Genomic DNA, 14,195 nt, shown 5'->3' with positions numbered 1-14,195 from the left:
CATGCCCTCAGCTCTGTGTGGTCATTGTCCCCACGGCAGATCAGCTGGTATCACTGTATGGAAGCCCCCTGCCCAACCCTGGCATCTTGGAGGAGGTCAGAAGTATTGGAAAATCTGTATAGGTGGAGATCAGGAGAACGTACGGACCCCTTCCCCTTCGTGCGTCACACACTGGATACTCTTGGGAGAGTTGGTTAAGGTTGAACTATTCAGGCTAAAGACATGGACATTGCGGTGGTCCTCAGCTCAGTTTCCCCATTCTCTCTAGTGCCTTTGGCTGACAATAGTTATCAGTTCTCTGGGCGGACCAGAGTCTGGTGACTTCGTGCTGGGAAGAAGGCAGTAAGAAACTTGTGTGGGGATGCCTGGGTGACTCCGTGGGTTAAGTGTCTGACCCTTGGTTTCGGCTCAGGTCATGATCTAAGGCTCTAAGTGGGGGCATGGAACCTGCTTAAGATTCTCTCCCTCGCCCTCTGCCCCTCCCCTCTGCATGCACGCGTGATCCATCGATCTCTCTCTCTCAAAAAAAAAAAAAAAATGGGGCGCCTGGGTGGCCAGTGGGTTAAAGCCTCTGCCTTCGGCTCAGGTCATGATCCCAGGGTCCTGGGATCGAGCCTCGCATTGGACTCTCTGCTCCGAGGAGAGCCTCCTTCCTCCTCTCTCTCTCTCTGCCTGCCTCTCTGCCTGCTTGTGATCTCTCTCTGTCAAATAAATAAATTTTAAAAAAAAAGGGAAAGGAAAAGAATTTGTGTGACAGAGCCTGCTTTCCAGCTCTCCCAAGGAAGTCGAGAGGAGACACTTACCCAGACAGCTTGGGGAAAGGCCTGCAAGTTCTGCAGGGGAAGCCTTCAAGGTGAGCTGTTGCTCAGGGACTGGGCCTCAGGCCCCAGTCTGGTAGCGCAGAGCTTGAAGCCTGCTGTGCACCAGGAGCTGGAGCTTGGGAAGTGTCCTCTTTAGAGCCAGAATGCCCTTTCGTCCTTTAGTAGGTCAGACAGGACAGTCATGTGGCCCAGGACACAGAGCAGTCACATGTCGCGATGACTGGCGGCTCCCTCCCTCCGCTCCCCAACCTCCCCCCGCACTACTACCAATTAGGGCTCTGTTCTTGCAACCTTTTGCAGGGGGGTAGGAGCTGAACCTGAGGGTTTGGCCAGGAGACATCCCATGTTTGAGTAAGAGTGGTCTTGCCAGTAGACCCTGACCCACAGGATCTGTGCTCCTGCTCCCTGTGCCCCCATATAACTCAGAGGAGGGGGCACCACTTCTCCTGCGGACCCAGTGTGGTCCCCCCTTTTCTGGATTTCCTGGGCTGACTCCCCCTTCCCTTTTGAGGGGCCCATTTGTCCCTTTAGACATAATAATATCTTGCCTGACTTAGGCCTGAACACCATTCTTCCCTTCAGTTGACCTTAGGACTCCTCTGCAAAGCCCCAGCCTTTGTCTCTCTTGGGTGTGAGCACTCCTCTGAAAAGTCTAGAAAGTTCCCAAAGTGAAATACAGATTTTTACCCTCTTCTCTGAGTCTTTTATAGCCATTTTTCTTTTTCCATAACAAAAGTGTAAACTAAATTAGCATGTTCTCCTCTCCCTTGGCAGAGCAGCACTGCAAAAAAAAAAAAAGAAAAGGAAGAAAGAAAAAAAAATAGTTCAGGTTTTGGCCAGCATGAATGAAACATGGCTCTCTGTCAGCAATAGTATATACTCAGGACAGGGCCAGGAATTAATAAGCAAAAGGAGTTTTGGAGGAACCAAGTTAGATGTAAAAACAAACAACAAATTCTTACAAACTCAACAATTCTTACTCCTGGTGAAACCACTCAAACAGTCAGTGCAAGTGTATTCACTTTCGTATTAGACACAACCGACCCTTGACCAGCACGGGTCCTTTTATATGTGGGGTTTTTTACAGCAAATACAGTACTGTAAATGAATTTTCTCTTCCTTACGATTTTCTAAATAACATTTTCTTTGATTTCCTTTATAGTAAGAATACAGTTCATAATGCATATCACATACAAAATATACTTCAACCCCACTGTTTATGTTACTCATGAGGCTTCCCAGTCAATAGAAGGCTATTAGTAGTTAAGTTACAGTGAAGTTAAAAAGTTACAGTTTAGTAAAGTCATAAAGTTTTGACTGCGGTGGGGGGGAGGTTGGTGGCCCTAATCGCCCCCCTCCCCATGTTCAAGGATCAGCTGTGTAATTTTAACATTATGATTTCTTGCATATATTAGGTATCTGGGAAGCACTCGTTGAATAAGTGAATGAAGGAGACACTAGTAACCGAATTAGGGGAGAGGCTGCTATAATTCTATCAATATGTTAAAAAATAAAATTTATGGTGTTTTAGTAACTAATACTTTACTGCTTTTTCTGTGTTAGGCCCTCGTTGGCCCTCTAGATCATTTAATCTCATTTAATCATCAGAATTTTGTGCTAGAGGTACTGTCATCATCTAATTTTTTGCATCTGAAGAAACTGAGGCAGAGAATGACTAGGTGTCTAGGTAATTGATGAGGAAGGCCAAGGTTCAAAGCTGGGTCTGACCCCAGAGCTCGTAACTCCTCTTCACTGATTTGTGCTGCTTCCTACTTTACACAGCAATGAAGAAGAGATAGAAAAATTCTGGAGGCAGATCTAAGGACCCTGACACATTCTGGTCTTAAGGCCAAAGCCTTTTGCTCAAAAGAAAACCACCTCTCAAGGCTCAGTGAATGAGGATAATTTTACTTGCTGCGAACACACTAGAAAAATTCACAGTGAAAACCTGAGTCATCAGGACATGTCCTTTCGTTTGATTTACAACCTGAATCTTGAGGAGAGTAGGAGGTCACCGGGGGAGCTGGTGGGGTGGGGACAGCAGGAATGTGACCAGAAGAGAACGTCTAGTTCTCAGGCCAGAAAGGTTGGCCCGACCCTGGAAGTGACGCCAGTAGCTTCCAGAGGCTGGGAGTGCGGACCCTCAACGATACCTTTTCCTTGGTTTCAGAGCCTGGCAGGGCAGGGGAAAGGTTCTCACCCCTTCTGCCTCTGAGCCACCCTGCTGGTCCTTGCGTCCCCCAGCCTGGAAGGCCGGAGACCAGACTCAGCCCTGTCGGGGGAGTCCCGAGTGGTCTCTGCTGCCATCTATCTCTGGGGCTGGTTCTAACCACCTCTTCTCCAGGAAGGACTGGGGCTTTGCAGAGAAATTCCTTTGAGTCTGTCTGTAATGCCATTGGGCACGCCCTGTTTCTAGAGCAAGTTGATTTTTGGAGAGGAGAGGTCTTCCTTGCAATGTGTGAAAGTAATTTCTTTAATGAAAAGGAGACATTGGAAATCACCTTGCTGGTTGTTGGATAGAACAGTTGTTGAATGGAAAACTGGCCAGTGGGAAGGCCAGTCATGTGGACGGCAACCCAGAGCCTGAAAGGGTCATGGAGGTACACGGTGCTAGCCCTAGCTGCCTGGTAAACTGGACCGTTCTTTTTTAAGATTTTATTTATTTATTTGACAGACAGAGATCTCAAGTAGGCAGAGAAGAAGGCAGAGAGATCGGGGAAGCAGGCTCCCTGCCGAGCAGAGAGCCCGGTGCGGGGCTTGATCCCAGGACCCTGAGATCATGACCTGAGCTGAAGGCAGAGGCTTTAACCCACTGAATCACCCAGGCGCCCCTAAACTAGACTGTTCTTTTAAGTGGCTTAACTTTTCCCTCCCTCCATTTGTCAATCTGTAAAATGAATTGGGGTGCCTGGGTGGCTCAGTGGGTTAAAGCCTCTGCCTTGGGCTCAGGTCATGATCTCAAGGTCCTGGGATCAAGCCCCGTTTCGGGCTCTCTTCTCAGCAGGGAGCCTGCTTCCCTTTCTCTCTCTCTGCCTGCTTGTGATCTCTCTTTCTGTCAATTAAGTAAAATCTTTTTTAAAAATCTGTAAAATGAGGGGCACCTGGGTGGCTCAGTGGGTTAAAGCCTCTGCCTTCGGCTCAGGTCATGATCCCAGGGTCCTGGGATTGAGCCCCGCATCGGGCTCTCTGCTCTGCAGGGAGCCTGCTTCCTCCTTCTCTCTCTCTGCCTGCCTCTCAGCCTACTTGTAATCTCTGCCTGTCAAATAAATAAATAAAATCTTTAAAAAAAAATCTGTAAAATGAATATAAAAATACCTGCCTGCTACTACCCACCAAGGTCCTGCAGGCAGAAACTGTGAAGTTACTCAAGGGTTTCTGTTGTTGCTGTTGCTGTTGTTGCTTTTCATAAAAGAACTTTATGGAAAATACTGCTAAACTTGAGAGGATGATTCCCAAATTAAGAAGGAAGAATGATGTGTATGATTTGAAACACACATCAGTATGCTGACTTAAGAGTTCCCTGGCCCCAGCCATGCACAACGCGCAGCCCAGGGGCGTCTTCCCAGCGCTCTGCATATCGTTTGTTGCTTGTGATCCTGGCCAGCCAACACGTAGGAGGCAGAGCTGGTGTCGGGCGGTGGGAGGCCAGCAGCCTCAGCTGCACGCGGAGACCCCCCTCAGGGTGCCCAACCTTTTGGTTCCCTGGTTACACCCTCCAGTTTCACTCCTGACCCACAGTAGTCCCACCAGAGTAATATGCGTGTTTCTAGACGCCAGGTGAGCTGGCCCCCAGCCCCAGGCTTCAGCTCTGCAAAAAGCCATGGTCTGACGGGAGGCAGGGCTCACAAGCCGCCTTCCTTGGCTGCTTTTCAGATGCTGTCCGACGTCAGCCTTCTCGTGTCTACAATGCCTGGCCCCCTCTGTGGCCCACAGCAGCTACAGTGACGCATTTTCCAGTGCAGTACCGAGCTACACACGTTTGTGATTGAAATACCAGTTGCACAAAATAGTGCGCACCCTTAAGCTCTGGTTCTTTCCCATGCCTGTTCTCTCCTTATTCCCTCCCTCCTTCCTTTCCTACCTTCTTTGTTTATTCCTGATCACAGCGTCCCAGCTGAAAAACAGTGCAATCCTGCTGTCTAATGTTTTATCCATTCATTGGATGTTCACTCGGACCCCATGTATACAGAGGTGCCCCCCCAAATCTAGGAAGTCATCGTTAGGTACCAGGCTTACATTAATTGGTAAATAGATAGCTATTTGGTAAGATGAATTAAAGGACCTATAGAAAAGGGGCATAGCTTGGGGCGCATGGGTGGCTCAGGGGGTTATAACCTCTGCCTTCTGCTCAGGTCATGATCCCAGGGTCCTGGAATCGAGCCCCACATCAGGCTCTCTGCTCAGCGGGGAGCCTGCTTCCCTTCCTCTCTCTCTGCCTGCCTCTCTGCCTACTTGTGATCTCTGTGTATCAAATAAATAAATAAATAAATAATCTTAAGAAAAGGGGCATAGCTCATACTAAAATAATTGGTATACTCTGACAGCAGATTGCTATGAAATATTTAAAGTAATGACTGAACGTTGTGGAGATCAGTGTGGATACATCTCAAAAACACGGTCAAAGGGGCGCCTGGGTGGCTCAGTGGGTTAAGCCGCTGCCTTCAGCTCAGGTCATGATCTCAGGGTCCTGGGATCGAGCCCCACATCGGGCTCTCTGCTCAGTGGGGAGCCTGCTTCCCCCTCTCTGTCTGCCTCTCTGCCTGCTTGCGATCTCTCTGTCAAATAAATAAATAAATAAATAAATAACACAGTTAAAAACAAGTTTTATAAAAGCACAAGAAGTATAGTATGGTACAGGATGAAAGCTTATTACCATATACTATAATACAGTGTAATAGTACATTACAGAAGCATAATTATAGAATAATATGATTTGTATAAAAATTTTCAAACAGTGCACTTAACTGGCTCAGTCAGTGGAGAGTGTGACTCTTGATCTAAGGGTTGTGAGTTGTAGCTCCACGTTGGGTGCAAAGATTAGATTCCTTATAAGTAAAAATAAAAAATAAAACATTTTTAAACAAAACAGTGCTATCTGTGTATTATCACGGGCACATTCATACTCAGTATAAGTGAAAAACCATTCAAGCAACAACCACACACCACTTTCGGGGTAATGCAAATTATTCTCCGGGGTGGGAGAGAATGTGGGGACTTTACTAAATCCTGTTAAAGTAAAAATAGCGAATGTGGCAAAATTTAATTACTGTGAAGTCCATTTGGGCACATGGTTATCTTGTCACTCTGGGTGCTTTTCTGTGTATTCAGAATGTTTAACGAGGGAAGCCTGGGTGGCTTAAGTCAATTAAACGTCTGCCTTCAGCTCAGGTCATGGTCTCAGGGTTGGGGGATCGGGTCTCTCATTGGGCTCCCTGCTCAGCGGAGAGCCTGCTTCTCCATCTGCCTGCTGTTCCCCCCTGCTTGTGCGCTCTCTTGCTCGCTCTCTCTCTCTGACAAGTAAATAAATAAAATCTTTTTTAAAAAATATAACAAAATGTTTAATGATTCAGAATTGAAAAGGTGAAATGAGTGCTTGTCCTCTGCCACTTCTGTGTGTGGTGCATGCCCATGTTTCTGTTCTGTGCCTTCAGCTGGTGCTCTCCATCACATTAATGTCGCATTTCTCTAAAGAAACGGTATAACCGCTAGTGCTTAATGGCTGAAAAGATTTGGCGTTTGCAGGCAGTGGATAGAGTCTCAGGGGCATTGTTCCTGGATCCCCAGCAGAGGGCGCTGCTCCATAGCATATGTGAGGAGGGCAGCCTCCCTCCGGAGTGCAGTACCAGAGCCTCCCAGGGAGGCGCTGTTGCACTCCGCTGCAGAACAGAAGGGCACCTGTCTGTGGGGAGGGACACAGAACCCACCGTATTTGGCCGTTTGCAGACATCGAGCTTCTCTGTATATTTATAGCCTTGGCTGTTCCTGAGGCTAAGAATATAGAAATGATTCCAGATAGCACATGCCAAGAGCTTCCTTTGCCGTTGCTCGGATGAGCCTGACACTGATGGATAAGGAGTTCTTTCCTGTTAAACTGACCAGGCAACCTTCCCTTTCATTCTAGGTGGAAAAGGATTATTCTTACTTGAAGGAGATATGTGACCATCAGGCAGAACAACTGAGCCGAACCAGCCTGAAACTGCAAGAGAAAGCATCGGAGAGTGATGCAGAGATTAAAGACATGAAGGAGACCATATTTGAATTGGAAGATCAGGTGGAACAGCATCGGGCTGTCAAGTTACATAACAACCAGCTCATCAGCGAGCTGGAAAGTAAGTGAACTCGAGCCCCGGCCAGACACACATCAGGACTGAGCTGATGCGAACCGAATTCCTGGGAGGGTCTGTGAGAATGCTGGTGAAAAGTCCTTCTTCCGTTTGTTTGGCTGTCTTGTGGGAAGAACGGTGGTCCGGGAAGGCAGAGTAATTAATCTCATTGACTGGAAGAGTGGGCGGTGGGGAAGGAAAGATTGTGGAACGTAAGTCAGCAGCACAAGGTGATTGTGAAAAAGAGCAAACACGTTTTGGAGTGTCAAGTCTGCTGTGCGTGAGCAACACCACTGCCCACGTGCATTGGGTATTGACAGAGCGTTGTCTTTCAGATCTGACGGGCAGGAAGATGGGTGACAGACAGTCAGGTGGATTTGAGCAGTGTGTGCTCTTGGGCTCAGAGAGAAAACCATTCTAGCATGGGTCCCATTGAAGCCAGGATATCAGGTAACTTCTAGCAATCGTCCGCCTCATTATTGAAGAGGCTCCAATATTTAGCTTCTTTATGGACTCATTGTTCGCTTTGAGTAGGGAAAGACATTAAAAGGGATTAGTTAAACATTGTCTGCTTTGTCCAAATAAGCTTTATCAAATTATCACATCTAATATGTTTTGCTTTTGTCACAAAAGAATTAATGCACAGAGCTTTTGGTGGCACTCACCGTTGCTAAAAATAGCATAGTTGGTTGCCTGAGAAGCTCCCCGGCTTGTATAACCCATCCTCATTATTTGTGGAATTCGTATCTGGGAACTCACCTGCTAGCCTGAATGTATTTGAAACCCCAGGATCAACACTCAGGGCACTTTTAACGTCATTTGTGGACGTGCACAGAGAGAGCAGCAAAAAATTTTAGTTTCCCAAAGTGCAAGTTCCCTTGAACAAGGGAACCCTTTGCCTTCTTGTTTCAGCTCTTATACTGCAAACAAGTATTTTTCTCATGGTTATTTAAGGTCATGGTTTTTATATTTTTGTGCCCCTTTTTTTGGCAATTTCTCTGTTTAGAATGGCCCCCAGATGTAGTCCTGAAATAACGTCTGAGGTCCCTATGGCAGGAAAGCCGGGATGTGCCTTATGGAGAAAACAAGTGTTAAATGACATTTGTTGAAGCATGAGTTTTAGTGCTGTTGGCTGTGACTTCAATGTTAACAAAAACTTCCAGAGAAAGGAAGATGAAATTCACTGCTCTGGAAAAGGCTGAAGTAAAATCTGTGACACGTGACAAAGCTATGGAGAAGATGGGAACAGCAGCTGTATTTGTGGATTCACGAGATGAGGTCTGGTTAAAAAAAACAAAAGTACCAGACTACATTGTTGTGAAACCAAAAGCCAAGAAACTTACAGTCATGTTTCCCAAGGTCAGGAAAGTGTTAGACCCTTCTGAGCCAGTGCTGGCTCGCTCTTGAGGCTCTTGGAACACCTCACAGCATGAGGAAAGGTAAAAACTTGCAGGTAAGGCAGATTCTGTCAATGAGGAAGCTGCAGAAGAATTTTTAAAATATCTACTGAGTGTTATGCAGGAAAGGGGTAAGCAGGTTTCCAGCACTGATGGGACGGGCTTTTATTTATTTATTTATTTTTTACAAGGACACTGGCAAACGAGCCTACCTAACACAAGTAGTGTCTCCTTTGATAAAAATGTGATCAGGGGCTTGCAGGAACCGAACCCTGTATTTCCCCGTAGGAGCAAAGTTCGGTATTTGCAAATTTGGCATGCATGGCAACTTTATGTAACGGCCGTAAGCAACGAGAGTTGACAGTATGTTCAACACCTTGATTAGCTTGGTTGGTTCCATCCTTCACTGGATGTGATACGCAGCAGAAAATCAGTCAGCACTCAGGGTCAGCATCATTTAGACAGTTCTCAGGAATGACGCTTGCAAAGATAACCAGAACCCACTGCCATTGACAGTGTGTATTTCCAAACAGCACATACTGGAAGAGCATATAAAGCCAAAGAAGAGAAGTCCAGTTTTGCTTTGTTTCTATCATGTATTGCTCATGAGAATGTGACTGTGTTGTCCCCAAAGCCTTAAATGTCAAGCACAACCCACCAAGAAAACCAGCTTAGAATTAATGTCCGGAGCAGATGTCACACCATTCCCTATGATTGTATCCTAACATGTCCAAGATTGAAAATAACATAGACTGGGGCGCCTGGGTGGGACATTGGGTTAAAGCCTCTGCCTTGGGCTCAGGTCATGATCCCAGGGTCCTGGGCTTGAGCCCCGCATTGGGCTCTCTGCTCAGCAGGGAGCCTGCTTACCCCCCTCTCTGCCTGCCTCTCTATTTGTGATCTCTCTTTCTCTCTCTCTCTGTCAAATAAATAATAAAATAAGTCAAATCTTTTTAAAAAAAAAAAATAGACAACCCCTTCCCTGGAATGAATTGTGAAGAACCATTGAAAAATTTTAACTGGGTAATGGACATGATCAGGTTTCAATTGAAATGACATGGAAGCCTCAGAGTCAGAGAGAGAAGGGGACTGAGAATGTTCTTAATTAGCAAGAGGCGTCGGGTCCCCTTTGGAGGCATTAAAACACACACACCCCAGATCCTGTCTCCCCATGGGTGATTCCGCTCTGTGGGTCACGGTCTGGGGCTTTGAACATGTGTGCTTTGGAAAGGCTTCCCAGGTGATTGTGTGGTTTAACTACAATTAAAAACCACAACTCTGGCAACTGGTCTGAAAGTCACCATAGTAGTCGCCCGTCACATTCTGTGTTATACAAAAGCCCTCCACGGCACAGTGATAAAGGACATTCAGATCCGTAATGTGCAACCACCAGGGAGGCCGGGAGTGAGTGTAATAAATACGAGAGGCTATTTCAACCTCTTCCCGGAGTGCTGCCTGTTTGTTCCGTCTGAGACCATAACCCAACTCAACACCGCTTTTTGCCCAAACCATCCCATTTTCTGTGTTGGGAGAACCTCCAGTTTCTAGCTGCCGGGTTCCAAGGTCTTGAGGATGGAATTTCTAACAGAAGGGATGGGTTTTAAATCCTGAGCTCCTCCCTCGCTACCTCGCTGACTTTCTCCCCAGAGTCTTGCACCTTTTCCAACTCCTGTCTGACTTGTTTCTTTCCAGGCAACGTGATGAAGCTGGAGGAGCAAAAGTCAGACCTGGAAAGGCAGCTCAAGACCCTAACTAAGCAGATAAAGGTGAGATGTGGCTACAGCGGGGGACAAGGGAGCCTTCCCTGTCATTTCCCTAAGCGTGTCCCTACCTTTGGTTTGGGACCCTTTGAAAAAGACCCTGCTGGGGCGCCTGGGTGGCTCAATGGGTTAAAACCTCTGCCTTCGGCTCAGTTCTTGATACCAGGGTCCTGGGATCGAGGCCCGCATCGGGCTCTCTGCTCAGCAGGGCGCCTGCTTCCTTTCCTCTCTCTCTGCCTGCCTCTTTGCCTACTTGTGATCTCTGTCTGTCAAATAAATAAATAAAAATCTTAAAAAAAAAAAAAAAAAAAAGAGCCTACTAACTCTTCTCGCCTGCTCTCTCAGCACCTTCCTGTGGGCCCTGGAACCACAGGGTCATGTCGGCAGGTGACAAAATCCAGCCAGCCTTTCAGTGTCCGGATAAACACCAATAACACGACTGTGTCCTTCCCACCCGTGCTGGTCCTTTTCCCGGTGGTGGGATGGCACTGCAGCGGTGGCCACGAAGGGCCCCCTGGCCGGTCCTCCCCAGAAAGCCTCTGACACCGGCGTGGCTTCTGGCATTTTCAGGAGGAGACAGAGGAATGGCGGCGCTTCCAGGCGGACCTCCAGACGGCGGTGGTGGTGGCCAATGACATCAAGTATGAGGCCCAGCAGGAGCTGCGCGCCGTGAAGCGGAGGCTGCTGGAGGAAGAGGAGAAGAACGCCAGGCTGCAGAAGGAGCTGGGGGACATGCAGAGCCACGGCAGGTCGGTCCCAACAGAGGCCCATGGCTGTGAGTGTGGCGGGCACCTGTTCCACGCTTGGCCGCTGCCTCACTCACGGTGCATGAGCCTTCGCCGTCTAGAGACGTGGCACTTCTGTGTCTCTCTGTGCAGAATCTTTCTTTCTTTCCTTAAAAGCTCACCTGATCGCTGCTGCCACCACCACATGACCAGGAGCGGTCCGTGCAGGGCCGGGCCACTGCCATCCTCTGGCCCGAGGCAGTGAGAAAGCCCTTCACTCACATACGTGCAGAAGTTCTAGCCAAGTGGCCTCCTACGCATAAAGAATAGAAGTGTGTCTAGGACACACTTAAATCTCGGTGTTTATTAGTGCAGGGGACCACACGCTTGCCATGGGCCATGGAAACACCTTCCGTGTTCTGGCCACCTCTCGTGCCGCGGGCAAGGCTTGACCTCCTCGCCGGGGACTTGCACCAGCTGAAGGACCCATTCCTCATGACCCAGGGACACACTTCTCCCTTGACAGCGCCGGTGGCTGCCTCTAAAGCCTTGAAAGAGCCCACTTTATTAAGAAGGATGAGCATGGACAACACCTCCTGCTAACACGTGACTTTCCTTTCCTGTGCCGAGGGAGGGAAACCACACGGTATGTTGTCCCAGGAAGCTCTTCCTAACGGCGATGTTTCAGAGGAAGGCATTCTTAAAGTGAGCTCAAAGCCTATTATGATTTGAAATGTAAAGGTTCACAGACGAGATGATAAACAGTACTTTAGGCCTCACGAATGCAGCATTCCCTTTTCCCCGGTCAGGAATAACTGTCCCTGACCTTGAGATGCTTGGATATTAAGAAATTATTTTGAATTTTCAGATGTCTTTCAGATATGAAAGAGTATTTTAAAATCAGATTTGGTAGGTTCTGACTGCTGATTTGTATAGTTGGCTCCTTTTACCTGTTTTCTGGGATCAGGGGGGTTGTTCTTTGGCTAGATTTGGGGCCTTTGGGTCTGATGTATTGCTGTGAGTTTTATGACATTAGAAAAAGTAGATTTCTTCTCAGAATTCTATTTTGATTCTCTTACCAAACTTGCTGGAGTAAGTCCCTCCTTCCTTTGTTTATGAGTTTTCTATAAAACGGGCTATAGGGGCAAAGTCACTTAGGGGTTGGACTCTTGATCTCAGCTCGGGTCTTGATCTCAGGGTTGTGAGTTCAAACCCCGTGTTGGGCTCCACGCTTAAAATAGGCTGTAGAGAAGGATTCAGATAAGATGTGTATAGCTGGCTCCATGATTTCACTCTTGATCAAGGTCATTATTTTATTGTCACACCTACACCCTCTGGCCACCAAAACCTGTGAATTTTAAGAGGAAGGAGAATCAAAAGACTAGACTTGAGAGGGCCCCCTGCTGAAGTGAGCACGAGGTCCCCTCATTTGCTTTTGTGCTTCTGTGTAATTTGTCCACTTGTCTTGCTTTTATGATGTGTGTCTTTGGAAGAGGAACCAGATCATAACTTGTACCGCTTCCTGCCTAGGTTATTGTAAAGATAAATGGTCAAAGACAAGCTCCAAATTCATGTAGGTATTGTACAAGCTGCTGCATTTCTTACCTAGACTCTAAAGATACAGGCCAGATCACACAGCTTGAACTCTGATACTGTAGGAAATCTGCACAAACCTTGACAATTTAGAGTCCATATAAGATCATTCACATCTTCAAACATAGGGTCCCTTTATTATTTTTTTTTTATAAACATGGTATATTTCTCTTATGATTTTCTGGTGACTTGTAAACCTCCTCCCCAAATCCAGCAGGTTAATCCTTTATCACAACATATTTCAAAATTGTAGGGCTGACACTAGCCCAGCACGTGGCCTACTATTGAAACCCCACAGGCATCAGTGTGTTTGGGGCCCGTCGTTGTGTTGCGCAGGGTTTCACACAGTAGCCGGACCCTGTTTCCTCCCTGATTCCGCAGACTGCCCCCTCAAAAGAGTTGACTCTGAAAGTTACTTGCTGCTGGCTCAGCCATATCCCGAACCTGCCCCATGGGCAAGACTTGCAACCAGCTCACGCCCTCAAAGGCCCTGAAGTGACATAGAGTTTCCATTCTGGCTGAATGGGTTCTTGACTGAAACTCGATTTGACTTTGATAGTCGCGTCCTGAGAACTCAAAAGGCATTCTTGGTTCAGCCACAGCCAAAGAACTTGCAGAAAATTCCCTGATGGGGTCCTCCAAGTACAACCAAGAGCAGGTAAGAACGTTCAAAAAAGAATCTTGATCCTAACGTGGGCTTAGCCGATTTGTGTTCACACTTTTGGAAATACAGGCATTTGAGGGGATGTAGTCAGGCTCGTAGGTAGGCAAATGACAGGGTTCGGCGTGTATACAGGTTAGCCTTTATTACCAAGAACTCAGCAGCTAAGACAGTGTGGAACATTATTTAACCTAGGATTTTAGAAAATTCTAGAAAAAAAATTTAGCACATTAGCAGTCTTCGTCCTATTACATTTTCAAAAGGATTTTTGGTTTGGAGTGAGAATTACCGATGTGAAGAGTAGATGGGGAGACGAGGCTCTAGTCTTGTCTTTGCCACCAACTAGCAAGAATTCCTTCCCAGACCTAGCTGCTCCCTCCCTCAAATGAGGAGATAGGATGGGTCATGATTGAAGACCCCCAGAAGCTCCTCTGTTCCCTGGGACTAGTTGCTCAGCTGACCTTTCTCTGATGGGGGCATTAGGAACTCACATGCCCCCGTACTGTCTGCCCAGTGCAGTCCTTGGAACCTCCCAGACACCGTGGCATCTGCACATTTTAGCTGGGCCATGGACCTCCTCTTTCTCTTCCAGAAATTTGAACAAGCCAGTGTAGCTTTCATGGACCTGGAAGTGATCTATTTTGCTGGACACTTACAAATTAATGGATGAAAGGATAATGAATAATTTTTTCAACTCTGGCTTCTTCCATTCTTGAGCCATTAAGAGCAAGCCTTACAATTCAAACTTCCACCGAAATTAAAACATCAAGCGTTTTTCCAGGAAAGTTTCCGGGACAGTTGAGAGCTGGGGCCTCGCCTCCAGATACAGAGAACACGCACATGCAGCTCCCCTCAGTGCCTTGATGGGCCACAGAAAGGACATTGTTGACCTGCAGGGCATGACACAGGCTTCTC

General features: G+C 47.2%; 1 protein-coding gene across 6 annotated transcripts in view; it reads left to right on the top strand.

The window, feature by feature from the left end:
• The window catches only part of SPECC1 (sperm antigen with calponin homology and coiled-coil domains 1), a 285,593-nt gene that overhangs the window by 178,095 nt on the left and 93,303 nt on the right, over positions 1 to 14,195 (top strand). For all 6 annotated transcript variants that reach the window (XM_032320263.1, XM_032320264.1, XM_032320262.1 and 3 more), the window contains 3 exons: positions 6,943 to 7,150; positions 10,234 to 10,307; positions 10,872 to 11,050. In XM_032320263.1, the coding sequence (XP_032176154.1) occupies positions 6,943 to 7,150; positions 10,234 to 10,307; positions 10,872 to 11,050 (461 nt within the window). The remainder of the gene's footprint in view (positions 1 to 6,942; positions 7,151 to 10,233; positions 10,308 to 10,871; positions 11,051 to 14,195) is intronic.

The sequence above is a fragment of the Mustela erminea genome, chromosome 18, assembly GCF_009829155.1.
Source record: "Mustela erminea isolate mMusErm1 chromosome 18, mMusErm1.Pri, whole genome shotgun sequence".
Taxonomy (NCBI): Eukaryota; Metazoa; Chordata; class Mammalia; order Carnivora; family Mustelidae; genus Mustela; species Mustela erminea.
This window is presented reverse-complemented; position numbering and strand designations above follow the sequence as displayed.